Source organism: Amblyraja radiata, chromosome 3 (genome assembly GCF_010909765.2).
Source record: "Amblyraja radiata isolate CabotCenter1 chromosome 3, sAmbRad1.1.pri, whole genome shotgun sequence".
NCBI classification, from domain to species: domain Eukaryota; kingdom Metazoa; phylum Chordata; class Chondrichthyes; order Rajiformes; family Rajidae; genus Amblyraja; species Amblyraja radiata.
Window position 1 is genome coordinate 43067151 of NC_045958.1, and position 16483 is coordinate 43083633.

General features: G+C 44.0%; 1 protein-coding gene across 1 annotated transcript in view; it reads right to left on the bottom strand.

Annotated features, from left to right (window-relative positions):
* Positions 1-1776: 1776 nt before the first annotated feature.
* The window catches only part of hsd17b3 (hydroxysteroid 17-beta dehydrogenase 3), a 63203-nt gene continuing 48496 nt past the window's right edge, over positions 1777-16483 (bottom strand). The window contains exons 9-10 of the mRNA XM_033018780.1: positions 3141-3287; positions 1777-2036 (exon numbers count right to left, since the gene is read on the bottom strand). Of these exons, the coding sequence (XP_032874671.1) occupies positions 1935-2036; positions 3141-3287 (249 nt within the window). The 3' untranslated portion in view covers positions 1777-1934. The remainder of the gene's footprint in view (positions 2037-3140; positions 3288-16483) is intronic.

Consider the following 16483-nt stretch of genomic DNA (forward strand, 5'->3'; position numbering starts at 1 on the left):
CCACTGTGCTACCCGAGTTGTTCCAAAATCTTAGATAACCCTGCTAGCATATTAATGAGCGAAGGTCATGGGAAGGATGGGTGAAGGAACAATGTATAGGTACTCCCCTGAGGTGCAGTATTTTAAAGCTGTGAATGGTCCATCTGCAACATGTGTTACAGGTGGAATTTCAACTTACATGACAAATCTTTGGCAGATACTCTTAATCAATGTGGCTTTTCCAAAACACGTGGGGCATCTAAATTGGACAATCCTAAAATGGTTTTACAATTCTAATGAAAATTCAAGTCTGATCATAAGACCCAGGGAATTAATTAAGTTATTGAATGAATTCATTAGAAAGTAGGTGCAGGAGTAGGACATTTGGCCCTTCGAGCCATGGCCGACCATCCAGAATCTGTACCCTGTTTCTGCTTTTTCTCCATATTCCTCGATTCTGTTAGCCCTGAGAGCTATATCTAACTCTCACTTGAATATATCTATGTATCATGAATCAACACCATCTGGAACATATAGCTAGTATCAGTATCGGTGGGCGGCGTGACTTTCGTCAGCAGCGGCCTCTGCAGTCCATCTGTGTTTTATTATTTTTTGTCTCGTTTTTATGTAGTTTTTGTTATTTTTTTTGTTGGGGTATGTGTGTGGGGGGGTGGGGGGGGAGGTGGTAACTTTAAAATCTTTAACCTGCACGGGAGACCCGACCTTTTCTTTGTCGGGTCTCCGTTGTCGTTGGGGCTGCAACGTGGAGCGGCCTCCAACAGGAACGACCTGGGGTTCCAGCTGCGGAGCAGCCGACTACGCACCGTCACGGAGCTGGCCGAGTCCGGAGCGGGTGGAGCTGTGGTGGAGCGCTGCTGCCACCCGACCTCCGGAGTTTCGGAGGCTGCAACTGCGGGTTTGGCGGACGGCGGCACCGGGAGCCCGCGGGTCCCTGCTGGGAGACCGCTTTTCGGGGCTTCCGCAGCGGCGACTCCTGCCGCCCGAGTTGCGGGGTTGAAGAGCACCTGAGCGGGGCCTTACACCATCTCCCCGCGCGGCTTGGAATGGCCGCGGGACTTTGCGAGCGCACGCCGGGGTCTCTAACAACTAGACCCGGTGCACGACCTCGCATCACCCGGCGTGGCTTTAATGGCCGCGGGACAATCGCCATCGCCAGCCGGGGGCTTTGCCTTTGACTCTGACTCTGACATCGGGGGGGAGAGTGCAGTGGAGAGATAAGTTTTTTTTTGCCTTCCATCACAACGATGTGATGGATGTTTGTGTAAACTGTGTTGTGTCTCGGGTCTTTTTGTTTTGTGATGTATGGCTGCAGAAACGACATTTCGTTTGGACCTCAAGGGGTCCAAATGACAATAAATTGAATTGTAGTAATGGGGCAATGCAGTTTCTGGATTGTCACAGAAATCCAAGTGTTTACTTCCCTACCTCAGAAGATTGAATTTGTTTTTGTTGCATTGTCAGGCAAAAGTGTTCTCCAGATCCATAGTCATTTGTTTAGCTGTTAACCTCTCATGAGATGTCCTGGTAAATATGGAGGGCAATTAAAGAAATTCCCCTCGGTTCGGCAATTTAAGAAAGGCGATAAACATGGCAAAACTGCCTATTCCATGACACCTCATGTCCACATACATTCAATCCCTTTCCCATGCACATTATTATTGATTCCACAACCACTATCCCCCAACTTCTCCCTTATGAGACTGACGATCAGTCTCCTCAGATACATGCATCAAACGATCAATGCCTTTACAGAGAGTAACATCCCATGAATGATGAAAAAATACGTCTATCAATATTTTTTAATCAGATAAAATACATCAAATATTGTCCAACAAAGATATATCCAGTAGTGATATAGATAATCTATATCCAGTAGTGATGTTGTTGGTCTGTAAATCACAATGGATTGGATGAAGAGTGTTCTCTGGGGTTTATTATTTGCTCGAACTTCTGGAACGACTCACAATATCTATACATTTATTCAAAAATGCATCACTGAAAAGAAACCATTGCGGGATTTTTCTGATAACAAAGGCCTAAAAAACAATGAAGAGCTGTTTAATTGATGATATGATTCACAGAGTGTAAATTATTACAGACCAGCAATGGGACTCTGCCTTGGATTTGATCCATTCTTCCTCCATATGTGCCCGTCATGGCCTAATCCAATGCAAAGTCCTTCACAAAGTCCACTACACAAACGCAAGATTATCTAGAATATACCCCGCTTTTAAAGACACCTGCAACAGATGCAATCAATCCCCTGCCAACCATAGTCATATGTTTTGGTCTTGCCCTAAGCTAGCAACCTTTTGGAGGAGTGCTTTCGACGTGCTAAGCAGAGCCTATGGCCAGACTATTCCTCCAAACCCACTGTCAGCTATTTTTGGTATTCCCCCCAACACCAACCTCTCTGTTGCGTTGAAGCGGGTCTTGGCTTTTACAACCCTGTTAGCCCGGAGACTGATTTTGCTTAACTGGAGACTTACCTGTCCCCCGACACAGATCAAGGAGGTGCTCTACAACTTAAAGCTTGAAAAACTTAGGTTCTCTCTCAAAGGCTCTACCAAGACATTCCTAGATACATGGAACCCTTTCCTGGAACTTGTTAACTCTCTTAACTTGTTTCCGGACTCGGAAGAGGACTGAGTGCCCTCTATCACAGCTCTGTCTTATTGCAGCTGCTATCCCCTCAACTCCTCCCCCTCCCCCCCCCCCCCCCGCCCCCCCCCCCCCCCCCCCCTCCCTCCCCACAATTGTTTTTATTTTCCTTATTTATTTATCTTCAATTTATGTATTTATTTATTTATTTATTATTTTTATTTATTTTTTTATTTATTTTTTTTAAAATTAAATTAATCGTATTTGTGTGGATGTGTACGTATGTGAGTGTTGTTTGTTCCCGGGTGGCGAGGGTGGGTAAGGGTAAGGGTAAGGGTTTTGAGGGTCGTTTACATACTGTTGTACAATTATGTCCTGATTATCACTGTCTGTTATCATTGTATGTATGCAAATTGCTGTTAAATTCAAAATGCAAATAAAAAGATTTAAACTAAATTATTACACACTCTTGGAAACATTACTGTTGATGTTCCATCAACAAACATGACACAAGATGAATTTTCACTGGCAATGATTACCTGTATATCATGTAACAGACAACCACTGCATCGATCCCCAAGTAAGGCACAATCCAACGACTTTCTCGCAAACTCTTCAGCAGTCTCTGTATTCATTCCAGGCTTACACTTTGACAACTTAGTAACCACACCAAAGGGCATTAAACACTGGGGGGAAAAAGAGGGACGGGGAAAGGGATAATTCAGATAATTGCCAGAAAGTAATGGACAATATTGGAACAGCTCCTCACCAACGTCCCAGGTTCAATCGTAACCTCCCAGTGCTGTCTGTGTGAAGTTTGCATGTTCTCCCTGTGATAGTGTTGGTCTTCCCCAGGAGTTCCAGTTTTCATCTTGGCAGGTTAATTGGCCACCGTGAAACGTTCCAAGAGTGTAGATGAGTGGTGGAATCTGTGGGTGGCTTGGGATGGGGCATTGATGGGAGGTGTGTAGAGTATAAAATGGATCAGAGAAGGATATTGTAAAAATGGGCACTTGGTGCTGGTGGACCAAAGGCCTGTTTGTGTGCTGGACTCTCCTAATGAATCCAACATTTGTTGCTTAAAATAAGAGTGAGACTTCAAAATAATTATGAATAAATGTTAAAAAATAAACATGTCCAGAAAATGGGTGCAGAGAAAACAATTTGCTTGTGAATGCATGGACTTGAACTGAAACCAATATTGGACTTCCAGTATCTATTTGGTATCTTTAAGTAGCCTACTTGACCAGAGCTTTGAAGATTGGACAATTATACTTTTGAGTTGAATTCTCAAAACATCATTCCGAGTTGGAAATATTTGGAAGACGCGGTGATTGTGAGGGGGAGGGTAGATGTAATGGTCATAAGTGGAAACTGAGGGAGTGGTGGGGGTGGTGGAAGCAAGTATCTGCGGCCCCCCGCTTCAAGTGGGGCACTATTTTATGGTGGGGTTTATCATTGACCCACCAGGCTTTACAAGAAGCCAGGTATTTTTGCCAGTCTTCCATCTTGGCACGGACATGCTGCGGATCGTTAGGTTTCATGTAGATTAGGTTTCCTTAATGCAGTTGGTTCCGGTACAACCTTCCTCAAGGCAAACTAACTGTTCTACAAGTCCCCAAAAGTAAAATATTTAAGTTGCTGGAATCTGAAATAAATCATAAATTCTGGAACAAACAGTGGCAAAGGCAGCACAAATGGAGAGAGATGTGCAGGTAATCATTTTAATTTATGGCCTTTCATCAGAGCTGGCAAAACTTCTCATTGCCTCTCCCATTTTTCTGCACTTCAAAGTTGGTTTTAACTCTTAGGTTTTCTCATTTCTGATGAAAGGTCACCACACTGTCAGGTTCATTCCATTTCTCTCTTGATTGTTGCTACCTGACTGGTTAAGTATTTCCTATGTGCAATGTTTTATTTGTCCCACTAGTGATTTCCTAATGGCGTTGTTCCTTTGACCTCTCCTTTGACTGATACCAGGATATCACCAGAATCGTACATCTAAATACCACTGTCCAGCTCTCTTCCCATTTCCTCTGAATCCCTTGCGGTGCAAATGGCTGCCAAACATGGTCTTGAACAGATTCAATAATTTTGCCTCTATAGCTCTCCATGGATAGTGAATCCCAAAGATTCACAACCGAAAGGGAAAACACTTTCCTCATCTCTGTCTGAAATGGATGACTCATTATTCTGAAATTGTGCCTAGTTCCATCAGGCGAAACATCATTTCAGTACCTACCCCGTCAATTCCCCTCAAAATCTACAATTGCATGTGATAGTCTCTCATTCTTAGAAACCACAATGAGTATAGGCCCAGCCTGCTCAATCTTTCTTCAGATGTCAACCTTTTCATCGCAGGAATCAACTGAGTGCCTGCCTCTGTATTATCTCCAATGCAGTAATATCCTTTCTTAAATATGGAGATCAAATCTGTACCCATTATGACAGGACACAACTGCTGGAGTAACTCAACTGGGCAGGCAGCATCTTGGGCAAATGCTACCCAAAATGTCACCTATCCCTGTTGGCCAGGTATGATGCCTGACCTGTTGAGTTACTCCAGCACTTTGTGTCCCTTATGGATCTAACTAGGTACTGATTGCCAGTCTAAAATGATCCATTTCTGTCAACTTTCTGTTTTCCGTTTGTTAGTGTCTCACCTTTCTAAGACAATATATTAACGCCAATCCACTTGCCTTGTGCAGTAGCCATTTATGCGGCACCTTATCACAATGCGTTCTGGGAATCCAAATAATGCTTCCCCTTTGTCCATCCTGTTTGTTACATTCTCAAAGAACACAAGCAAATTTGTTCACATGATTTTCCCCTTTATAAAACTATGTTGATTGCCTTATGATTTTTTTTGTAAATTCTGGTTGCCAAACAATGATTGCGTTATATTGCATTTCCCTGTACTGGTGAGAAATAGCTCATTATCAGGAGTTAAATTATCTAATTTTGTGCCAGCATGAAGTTAGCACAATTTCATGAATAGAGAGTGTATGGAAATGAAGGATGTGCCTCAATAAACTGGCAGAATTGGTCGTTCTCACTGCTTTGAAACCACAATGTGCCTGAAGCTACAGTCAAGGCTGTTACCTTTCTAACCTTGTAGCAAAACTTGGAAGCTCAATATCATTCAATTTAAATAATAACTTGCATCTGGCAAATTTGGAACAAACTTATCTTTGTGATCCAACATTTTGTTTGGAAGGCAATGCTCCTTCCTATCAACAAATTAAAATAGGGAAGAAGCCCTATGGGTTTCCCTAACATCTTTGCCCTAGTTCCAAACCCGCACTCTTTGAACAAAACTTTAAATCATAAAAATGGAGCAGTATCTCTATCTAGGCCAAAATGACAATATAAACCATTCAATGTGCTGTGCAGCGCCAGCTTCTTGGCAGGAGTGCAACACTATTTGTTTTGTAGATGTTACAAATATGCTCCTGAATTGGGAAGATTCCCTTTAAAAATGATATAACAGCATCTGGAAATACTTTTGGACCTGACCTTTTCACTAATTACATCCTTTTGACTGGTGAACTCAATAAATCCTTCTCTCAGCTGTGTTCTCAGCGAGTGCTGGAAGCAGAAGTTTTGACCTTCGTGGGAGACTTCAGAGGCTCTGATAAAGCTTGGCTTTCAGAAATATTACCCTCCACTCACATTCCTGGATTGTATAAACATGTGTTAGGCAGCCGCTTTCTCTTGCCATGTATTATCATGTCAGAGAGAAGAGTGAAGTGAGTGAGATACAAGCAGGTATTTTCAAGCAAACATTTGTTATTTAGACAGGTATTTGTCAGTCATGGGGCAAAGGGGGAATGGGACTAGTGCAAGATAGAACATGTCTGAGAGACTATTGGATGGACTCAAGTTTACTGAGGGTGAAAATTGAGAAATTACATGAGAGGAGGACGTACCAACCTATAAACTCCACACAGACAGTACCTGAGGTCAGGAACAAACCCGGGTCTCTGGCGCTGTGAGGCGGCAGCAATGGAACACAGAATTGCAGAGGCAGCTCAGGCTTAAGTCTCAAGCTTAAGGAATCGGAAGACTATGCAAGGTTATAGAATTGGGTTTTAGGAATCTAAATGATAGCATAGATTTGAGATAGGAAATTCATTTTGGGTAGAATATGACACCACTTTTGTAAACAATTTGATTTAATTTTGGATGGTTGTTAGGCAAGAGATTGAATCTATGCCAATGAATATTATGACTTGGGCTTTGCCAGTTGGAAGGAGTTTCTGCTCATCCACTGCGGCAGATCAGACAGGTAGTCTGATATTATTGAAATTTCAGAAATATCATTCTTGGTCAAGAGAAGTTCTGGTACTGTGTGGTCTGTGTACAAGTGGCATCACAAGCTGTGTTGCCCCACAGTGCCAGAGACCCAGGTTCGATGCTGACCTCGAGTGCTTTCTGTGTGGAGTTTTATGCATTGATATTTCCATCCTGTGACCATCTGGGTTTCATCCAAGTGCTCCACCTTCCTCCCACCTCCCAATGACATGCAGGTTTATACGTGAATTGGCCTTGTCAAATTGTCCCTACCATGCAGTGAGTGGATGAGAAAGTGGGATTACATAAAATTAGTGTAAACAGGTCATCGATGGTCGGCATGGACTTGGTGGGCCGAAGGGCCTGTTTTCAGGCTGTATCGCTAAACTATAAACTTGAAGAAGTGAAATTAAAGAGGCCTACATCTTTAGGAATATCAAATGAGCCATTGTACTGAACATGGCCATGTAAAATGAGTGAGTCAGTATTATTTCCTGCTTCCCTTGGATTTGTAAAGGAAGATTTTAGTTACTGATTTTGATTAAAAGCCACATTTGTTTTAGACTTGATTCACATTTTGAATGAATGAATGAATGAATGAATGAATGAATGAATGAATACGTTTATTGTCATTGCACAATACTATGCAACGAAATTCCATTACATCTCCTCCGGTTAAAAAAAATACAAACACGACAACCATTAACACATATGTACACTTATTAGTAAAAAATAAATAGGTATTTTAAAAGAATTTAAAAGAATTTGGCGGCATTTCTTGGAATTTCTTGGAATTACATTTTGCTTCCCCAGCATTCTCTGTTGGAATTTAGCTCTTTTATCGCACATGGGTAGAAACTATTTTTTAGTCTACCGGTGCGAGCCTTCAGAGTCCTGAATCGCCTCCCAGAGGGTAGCAGAGTAAAAAGGTGGTTGGCAGGGTGGGATGTGTCCTGCTTGATATTTGTGGCCCGGCGCAAGCATCGGGCCCTATATATGTCATCCAAGGAGGGCAGTTGGGCGTTTGTAATGTTCTGCGCAGTTTTTATAATTCCCTGCAACGCCCTCCTCTCAGCCACAGTACAGCTAGCAAACCACATTCACACTTGATTCACATTTTGAATTGCAGTGTGCCTGACAGGTTGGACTTGTTCTTTATTTATGCACATTTTTCCAGGAGCCACATCTCACCGTGTTGAAGGTGGCCACTTTATACAGTTAGTATAAATTAGGAATTAAATACTTAGCGATTAACTTCCTTGAAAGATACAGCAAGGAAACAGGCCGTTCAGCCCACCGAGTGCACGCAGACTATCAATCACCAGTTCACACGAGTTCTGTTACGCCACTTTCACATCCACTCCCAACACATGAAGAGCAATTTACAGAGGCCAATTAACCTACTCACTTTGGGATGTGCAAGAAAATGTATGTTTACAAACCTTTCAACATTTGAACATTTTATTATTTCCAAAATACCCAAAAAGTTGTGCCTGAAATAATGGTAATTGTGCCTGGCAAACAATCTAGTTTGTAAATAGAAGTAATCGCATTCCTACTCTACATTTGATAGCTGGTGACACTAAAATGTAACAGCATGGTCTATGGCCACTCTCCTGCACAGGTAAGAAATTAAAGAGCGTTGTTGACGTAGCCCAGACCGTCATACACCAAACTTCCCATCCATTGACTCCTTCTACATTTCACTCTGCCACAGCAAAGCCATCAACATAATCAAGGACCAGTCTCATCCCAGTCACTCCTTCTCCTCCCCTCTCCCATCAGGCAAGAGGTACAGAAGTTTGAAAACGCAAACCTCCAGATTCAAGTATATCTTTATTGTCATTTTCCTGAGTACTCACATACCCAGAGAAAACAAAAAAACGTTGCTCAACCAGTGTCCATTCAGTGTGCAGTAAAAAATAAATAGAAATAAAAATACATATATCATCATGAACAAATTAAACACTCTACTCTCTACTAAACATCAACAGGCGTTCCGATCGGCAGCGGCACGACAGTGGCTCTGCTGCAGTGTGTCCAGGTTGGTGGTTGGTGCGCGATACTTTGGCAGAGGGCAAAGTCCGTTTATCAGTCTTATAGCCTGCGGGAAGCTGAGGAGCATCCTGCTGGTTTTGCAGCTAATGCTCCTGTACCTCTTCCCAGATGGCAGGATGGAGAATATGTGATGCGATGGGTGGTAGGGGTCTTTGATGATGGAGATGGCTCTGCTGATACATCTCTTCCTGTATATGTCCAGCAGGAAAGGGAGTGGAGCACCAATAATCCTGCTGGCGGTCTTCACAATCCTGTCTAGTTGGTGCCGTTCGTACACCTAGTTGGTGCCGTTCGTACGCCTCTTTATACAGTTAGTATAAATTAGAAATTAAATACTTAGCGATTAACTTTCTTGAAAGATACTGCCGACCTAGACAGTTTCTGCCCTTCTGTTATCAGGCAACTGATCTGTACTCTCATCAACTAGAGTGCAGTCCCATCTACCTCATTGGAGACCATTGAACCATCTTTAATAGTAAGATTAAACGAGAACTTACCAGTTCGAAGTTTGATCGTTATTTTATGAGGAGTACGTCGAGGGAATACGTGAAGAACCCCGCCAGGACGCATGCGTGTCATTCTTCAAAGCAGCGGTGTGAAATCACAGATAACTGTAATGACTTAAACATAGTAGGATTAGAGAAGAAATACCAGTTGAGTATATGATCATGGGTGGGAGCGGAGGGCACGTATTCCCTCAACGTACTTCTCATAAAATAACGATCAAACTTCGAACTGGTAAGTTCTCGTTTAATCTTACTATTTTATTTCGGAGTCACGTGAGTGACTACGTGAAGATTTCAAAGCCCTGTGATTTCATGCCGTGGAAACGAGTCCATGCATTACATATGCCTTAATGACTGTAGGAGGAATTGTGTCAACATAATTTAGACATGAATCCGACATTGAAATCCATGAAATTTATTAACACAAAATTATAGCCCCAATTTATGGGGTAAATTAAATTACAGAACTTAAAATTGTTTCTGCAAACGTTCCAGGTTTAATGACTGGTTTATGATAAAATAGTTGGAATGTTTTTTCCCCTGACTATCCTGCTGTCTTGAGGATTTGGTCCATTGGTACATCCAACTGCATAGCTGCCGATGTAGCTGCAGCCCTGGTGGAATGAGATTTAAAAATATTAGTATCCACCCCAGCCTGTATTAGAACCTGATTCAGCCATCTTGAGATGGTCTGGACCGTCACTCTTTTGTGTGGTTGCTTATGGCTGACTAAAAGTGCCTTCTCATTGCCTCTGATGATTTTCGTGTTCTCCATGTATAACGACAAATGTCTTACTATACAGAGACGATCATCTGTTGGGTAAGACCTAAATTCTCTATTGAGGCCTGCTGATCCCTGTCTGTTCTGCTTAACTAATTCATAAATATGAAACGTAATATTTTCAGATGAAGAAGTCATGTTGTCCAGTCTTAATTTATGTAATGACTGTACCCTTTGTGCCGTGACCAAAGCCATTAGCATGACTGTTTTTAATGTCAGTCTATGTAGGGACAGAGCTGTTGCTGGAGACCAATTCCTGAGCATCTTCAGGACAATACTCACATCCCATATTTGGGAGTACCTGGTTCTTGGGGGATTGGTATTAAAAATTCCCCTCATAAGTTTTGTTACCAGCGGGTGAGTCCCAACAGAGTGACGCTCTGTTCCTTGCCATAGATAAGTTGACAGGGCACTTCTGGCGCAGTTGATGGCACTATAACTGAGCCCCTCATCATAATGGAGGCCTGCCAGGTATTCCAGAACAGACGGGATGTTCATTTCTCTGTAGGTGATGCTGTTTTTGTGACAATACATCTCCCACTTCCTGATATAGACCAGATACTGTTTTTTGGTGGACTGTCTGTGGGCCGCCGAAATCATGTTCACTGTTCGGTTCGTCAGTCCCAGCTGTAGTAGTGGTATTTTTAGACTCTACAAATTAATAAATTCAAATAGTTATGGCATGGGTGGCTATCCCTCGTTATGGGATGAACCAATAAGTCTGGTCTATCGGGATGGTGATACATGGTTCTAATACCATGTTCAGTATCACTGGGAACCATGGTTGAGTAGGCCAATCGGGTACTACCAAAATACCAGATGCAGAGTCTTGCTGTATTTTCCTTAATGCCCGACTGATGAGGCAGAAAGGAGGGAATGCATAAATAAACAATTTCCCCCAATGCAGCGAAAATGCATCTGTCGCCGCTGCCCCAGGGTCTGGTTCCCACGAAACATAGTTTGATAACTGGTGATTAAGCCTGGATGGGAATAGATCGATATCTGGTGTTCCATACCGTGCTGTGATATCAGCAAATACTTTTTTATTCAACATCCATTCGGTGTTTTCATTAAATTTGCGTGACCTGGTGTCTGCCACTAAATTTAGTTTACCTGGTAGGTAAGTAGCTGATATCCAAATATCTCTCTGGATACACCATTGCCAAATTGTATTAGCCAGATTGTCACATGATGTCCATTTGTTTCCACCCATGTGGTTGATATATGCTACCACGGTGGTATTGTCAATCTGTAGTCTAACATGCTGGTGATATGACCCAGTACAATATGACTTTAGGCCATAGAATGCACCCAACATTTCCAGGTAGTTTATGCCCAGTGTTAGTAATAATGATGCCTCCTGAGCAGTCCATCTACCTCCACAGCTGGAGATGGAATTGGTGGCACCCCAACCAAGTGCACTGGCATCAGTTTGTAGCACCATAGAAGGGTTGCTGATAATGATTGGATTGAAACAAAGCCGAATGTTATCTATCCACCATTTTAGTTCCATTATAGCTTTGATTGGTAGCTTCATTGGTCTGTCAAAATGACCAGCATTAATTTTGAGTGCTTGTATTTTTGCTCTCTGTAAATTTTAGTAATGTAAAGGTCCAAATTGTGTGGCTGGAAAAGCAGCCACCATTTTGCCAATTACTTTTGCTACCAATCTGATGGACGGTTTACTGATGTCAATGAGGTTATTGCAAGCCTCTATTAAGTCTATAGCCTTTCCCTTCGGCAAAGTCACCGACATGTGAACTGAGTCAATGGTGAACTCCAAATAGTCCATAGTAGTGGAAGGCGTTAATTTAGATTTAACTGGATGGATGATAAACCCCAGTTTTTCAAATAACTGTTTTGTGGCTGTTACAGTTTGTTTGGCCAATTCCAAAGTTTTGCCCACAATAAGTATGTAATCTAGATATGCCATGACCATGCGTTTACGTTTACGTAGAAACGCTAGGGCTGGTTTCAAATATTTTGTGAACAGCCTTGGGGCTGATGTTAAGCCATTTGGCAGCGCTCTATACTGCCAAGGCTGTCCCATCCAGTTGAATTTTAAGTAAGGTACACAAAATTGCTGGAGGAACTCAGCGGGTGCAGCAGCATCTATGGAGCGAAGGAAATAGGCGACGTTTCGGGCCGAAACCCTTCTTCAGACTGATGGGGGGTGGGGAAAGAAAGAAGGAAAAAGGGAGGAGGAGGAGCCCGAGGGCGGGCGGATGGGAGGGTGGGAGGAGACAGCTAGAGGGTGAAGGAAGGGGAGGGGACAGCACAGGCTAGCCAAATTGGGGGAATTCAATGTTGATGCCATAAGGGCGCAAGGACCCCAGACGGAATATGAGGTGCTGTTCCTCCAATTTCCGCTGTTGCTCACTCTGGCAATGGAGGAGACCCAGGACAGAGAGGTCGGATTGGGAATGGGAGGGGGAGTTGAAGTGCTGAGCCACCGGGAGGTCAAGTAGGTTAAGGCGGACTGAGCGGAGGTGTTCGGCGAAACGGTCGCCCAACCTACGCTTGGTCTCACCGATGTAAATTAGCTGACATCTAGAGCAGCGGATGCAGTAGATGAGGTTGGAGGAGATACAGGTGAACCTTTGTCGCACCTGGAACGACTGCTTGGGACCTTGAATGGAGTCGAGGGGGGAGGTGAAGGGACAGGTGTTGCATTTCTTGCGGTTGCAACGGAAAGTGCCCGGGGAGGGGGTGGTGCGGGAGGGAAGGGAAGAATTGACGAGGGAGTTGCGGAGGGAGCGGTCTTTGCGGAAGGCAGACATGGGGGGAGATGGGAAGATGTGGCGAGTGGTGGGGTCACGTTGGAGGTGGCGGAAATGGCGGAGGATTATGTGTTGTATTTGCCGGCTGGTGGGGTGAAAGGTGAGGACCAGAGGGACTCTGCCCTTGTTGCGTGTGCGGGGATGGGGAGAGAGAGCAGTGTTGCGGGGTATGGATGAGACCCTGGTGTGAGCCTCATCTATGGTGGCGGAGGGGAATCCCCGTTCCCTGAAGAACGAGGACATTTCCGATGCCCTGGTATGAAATGTCTCATCCTGGGAACAGATGCGGCGTAGGCGGAGGAATTGGGAGTAGGGGATGGAGTCTTTACAGGGGGCAGGGTGGGAAGACGTGTAGTCCAGATAGCCATGTGAGTCAGTGGGTTTATAATGTATGTCGGTCAGGAGTCTGTCCCCTGCGATGGAGATGGTGAGGTCAAGGAATGGTAGGGAAGTGTCGGAAATCGTCCAGGTGTATTGGAGTGCCGGATGGAAGTTGGTGGTGAAGTGGATGAAGTCAGTCAGTTGTGTGTGGGTGCAGGAGGTGGCACCAAAGCAGTCATCAATGTAGCGGAGGTAGAGGTCGAGGATGGGGCCCTGGTACGCATCGAACAAGGATTGTTCAACGTACCCGACAAAGAGGCAGGCGTAGCTGGGGCCCATGCGTGTGCCCATAGCTACGCCTTGTGTTTGGAGGAAATGGGAGGAGTCAAATGTAAAGTTATTGAGGGTGAGGACCAACTCCGCTAAGCGGAGGAGAGTGTCAGTGGCTGGGTAAAGGTTGCTCCTCTGGTCGAGGAAGAACCGGAGGGCTTTGAGGCCATCCTGGTGGGGGATGGAGGTGTAGAGTGACCGGACATCCATGGTGAAGATGAGGGGGTGAGGGCCCAGAGAGTGGAATGCGTGGAGGCGGCGGAGAGTGTCTGAGGTGTCTAGAACAAAGGTGGGGAGGGATTTGACCAAGGGGGATAGGATGGAGTCAAGGTATGTGGAGATGAGTTCGGTGGGGCACGAACACGCAGAGACAATGGGTCTGCCGGGAGAGCCGGGTTTGTGGATTTTGGGGAGAAGGTAAAAACGGGCCGTGCGGGGCTGGGGAACGATGAGTTTGGAGGCTTGGTCAGGTAGGGCGTGGGAATTGATGAAGTCAATTTAAGTAACATCTGTGGTCACATTAAATAACATCTGTGGTCTTTTAAATCGATGCTAGCCATGAAGTAACCTTTGGAAATCAATTGTTTTGCAGTAACAAAGGTTTCCATTTTTAAATGAATATATTATACCAATGTATTCAATTTGGTCAGATCTATGATGATGCGACAACCACCATCTTTTTTGTTTTTGGTAAAGATATTGGACACGAATTCTAGCGGTTCGTGTTGGGATTTTTCAATTACCCCTTTTGCGTAAAGCCGCTCCAGTTCAGCATGCGCTTCTGATTTTTCTTTACCGGAAAGTACGAACATTCGGTTCGGTATATGTTGAACTGGAGGGCTGTACTTGTGTATAAATTCTATGGTATATCCCTGGATACTGCTTAAAATATGTGTCAGTAGTTAACATACTCCATGCATCCAGAAAGGAGTGTAATCTCCCCCCAACCTCCATGCTCCCTGCAATTTGTAGGGAACCAGACCCACCTACCTCCATAGTTACCAGTGGCAGGTTTACTTCTTTTTGTAAATCCTTCGTTGATGTTGAGGCGTCGGTGTCTGGGTTTGTGGTTTGGTTGATGTTGGAGGTTTGCGTATCTTCCAAGAAGGCCGGCCTGGGCCGTGGCCTAAAAAAGACTCATGTTCGGTGTACCGGACCTTCGAGCTTTCACCAGTCAGTCTTGTTCTACTGGTGGGTGCGTAAGGGTGCTGTCTATGGCCGTAGTGGGTTTTTGATGAAGTCCCTTTTATGAGTCCCAGGGTTTTTGCTTCCTCATCGAGCTCCTTGACTTGCTTCGATAGTTTACCTCCAAATAGTAGAATTGGTGGTTTTACGTTTCCAGGTTTGCACAGACCCGCGAATTTCGGGTTTAAAGTAGGTCGGATGGCACTCTTCCTGATGCTGTTTATTTCATATTATGTGTTGCAAAGCAGTGCCAGTGCATCCTGTTGGTCCTGCGACATGTCCTTCTCATCCACTGTGCGGGTGAAAGCTGTTATCCCCGCTGTTAGGAGTTTTAATACCTTTTGGAGTTTGATATCCAAGCCTCTAACTCCTATTCCAATATGTTTCCATATACAAGTATTTACTACAGGAACATTCAGGGATATACAGTTACCCGGTGTCAGGTGTTCTCCAGGTTTTGGCCAGTCTGGTCTGGCTGTATGAAGTTGGACACCATGTCCAGTAGATTTTCACGTTCCTGCACCCCCTGCACACTTGATTTCTCTTCTGCAAACCCCTCTTCAGGATCAGCCCAGTACTGACCCCCAGTACTCCCCTCTGACGAGGGAGAAGCACTGTGCAGCCCTACAAGAGGTGCTGCTATGGGTTTTACATAGAGCCCACTGTGACTCGACTCCATCTCCCGGAGCCTGTCACGTTGGAGCAAATGCTCCACACACCGCTCCATCCGGCTCCAGCGCTCACGGTCGCTGGCCGCCCGCGGTTGCTCAAAGTCGGACTCATCTGAGTCCACAACTTTGTTGGTTTTTTGTTTTGCCTTACCGCCCGGCCGCGGAGTGGATCTGGCCGGTGCGGAGGCGACATCGGGCACAGCTGATCCCATTATAGGTGATTCAAGTGCCGCTGGTAAAATTGGATGTTATCATGCAACAAATGCAATACCCTTTATCCTGTACCTGTACACTGTGGACAGCTTGATAGTAATCATGTATAGTCTTTTCTTTGACTGGATAGCACGCAATAAAAAGCTTTTCATTGTATCTTGGTACACGTGACAATAATAATAAACTAATCCCACCTCAAACTAAACTAAACAAGCATTTTCAACAATCTTATCTATCCATCTTCTGCAAACCCTTTATGGAGTATTAGTTAGGATACATGCATGTCTTGCTGTCCATTCAGTCAAGCCAACCTTAAAATTGATTCAATATCTGTTTCGAGGCTGGAGTTTCATTTTCTACTTTTATTAATGTTGCCAGGTAGTGCACTTATGGTGCAGATTGCATATTTGTTTGGCATCAAATATTATGGTTATTTTAAGACGAGTATCCATCAATCAATTTCTTGGATGCAAAGTCCAAAGTGTAGTAGCTCATGAAGAGAATGACAAAGCAATAGGTACAAACATTTTCACAAAGTTTGTTTTACTTTTCCACTGAACGGCAGAACTGAAAATATAATGACAAGAATCTCAATTCAATCAATAGAATGTGGCTGACGTTGCAGAATTATAGATAAATAAAGCCAGGCCACATAATTTTCTGATGATTTGCCTCCAGATGAAATAAAGAAATTACAATACAGAATTTTTAAATGGAAAATGCCCAAGCATTTTAAGAACTAAA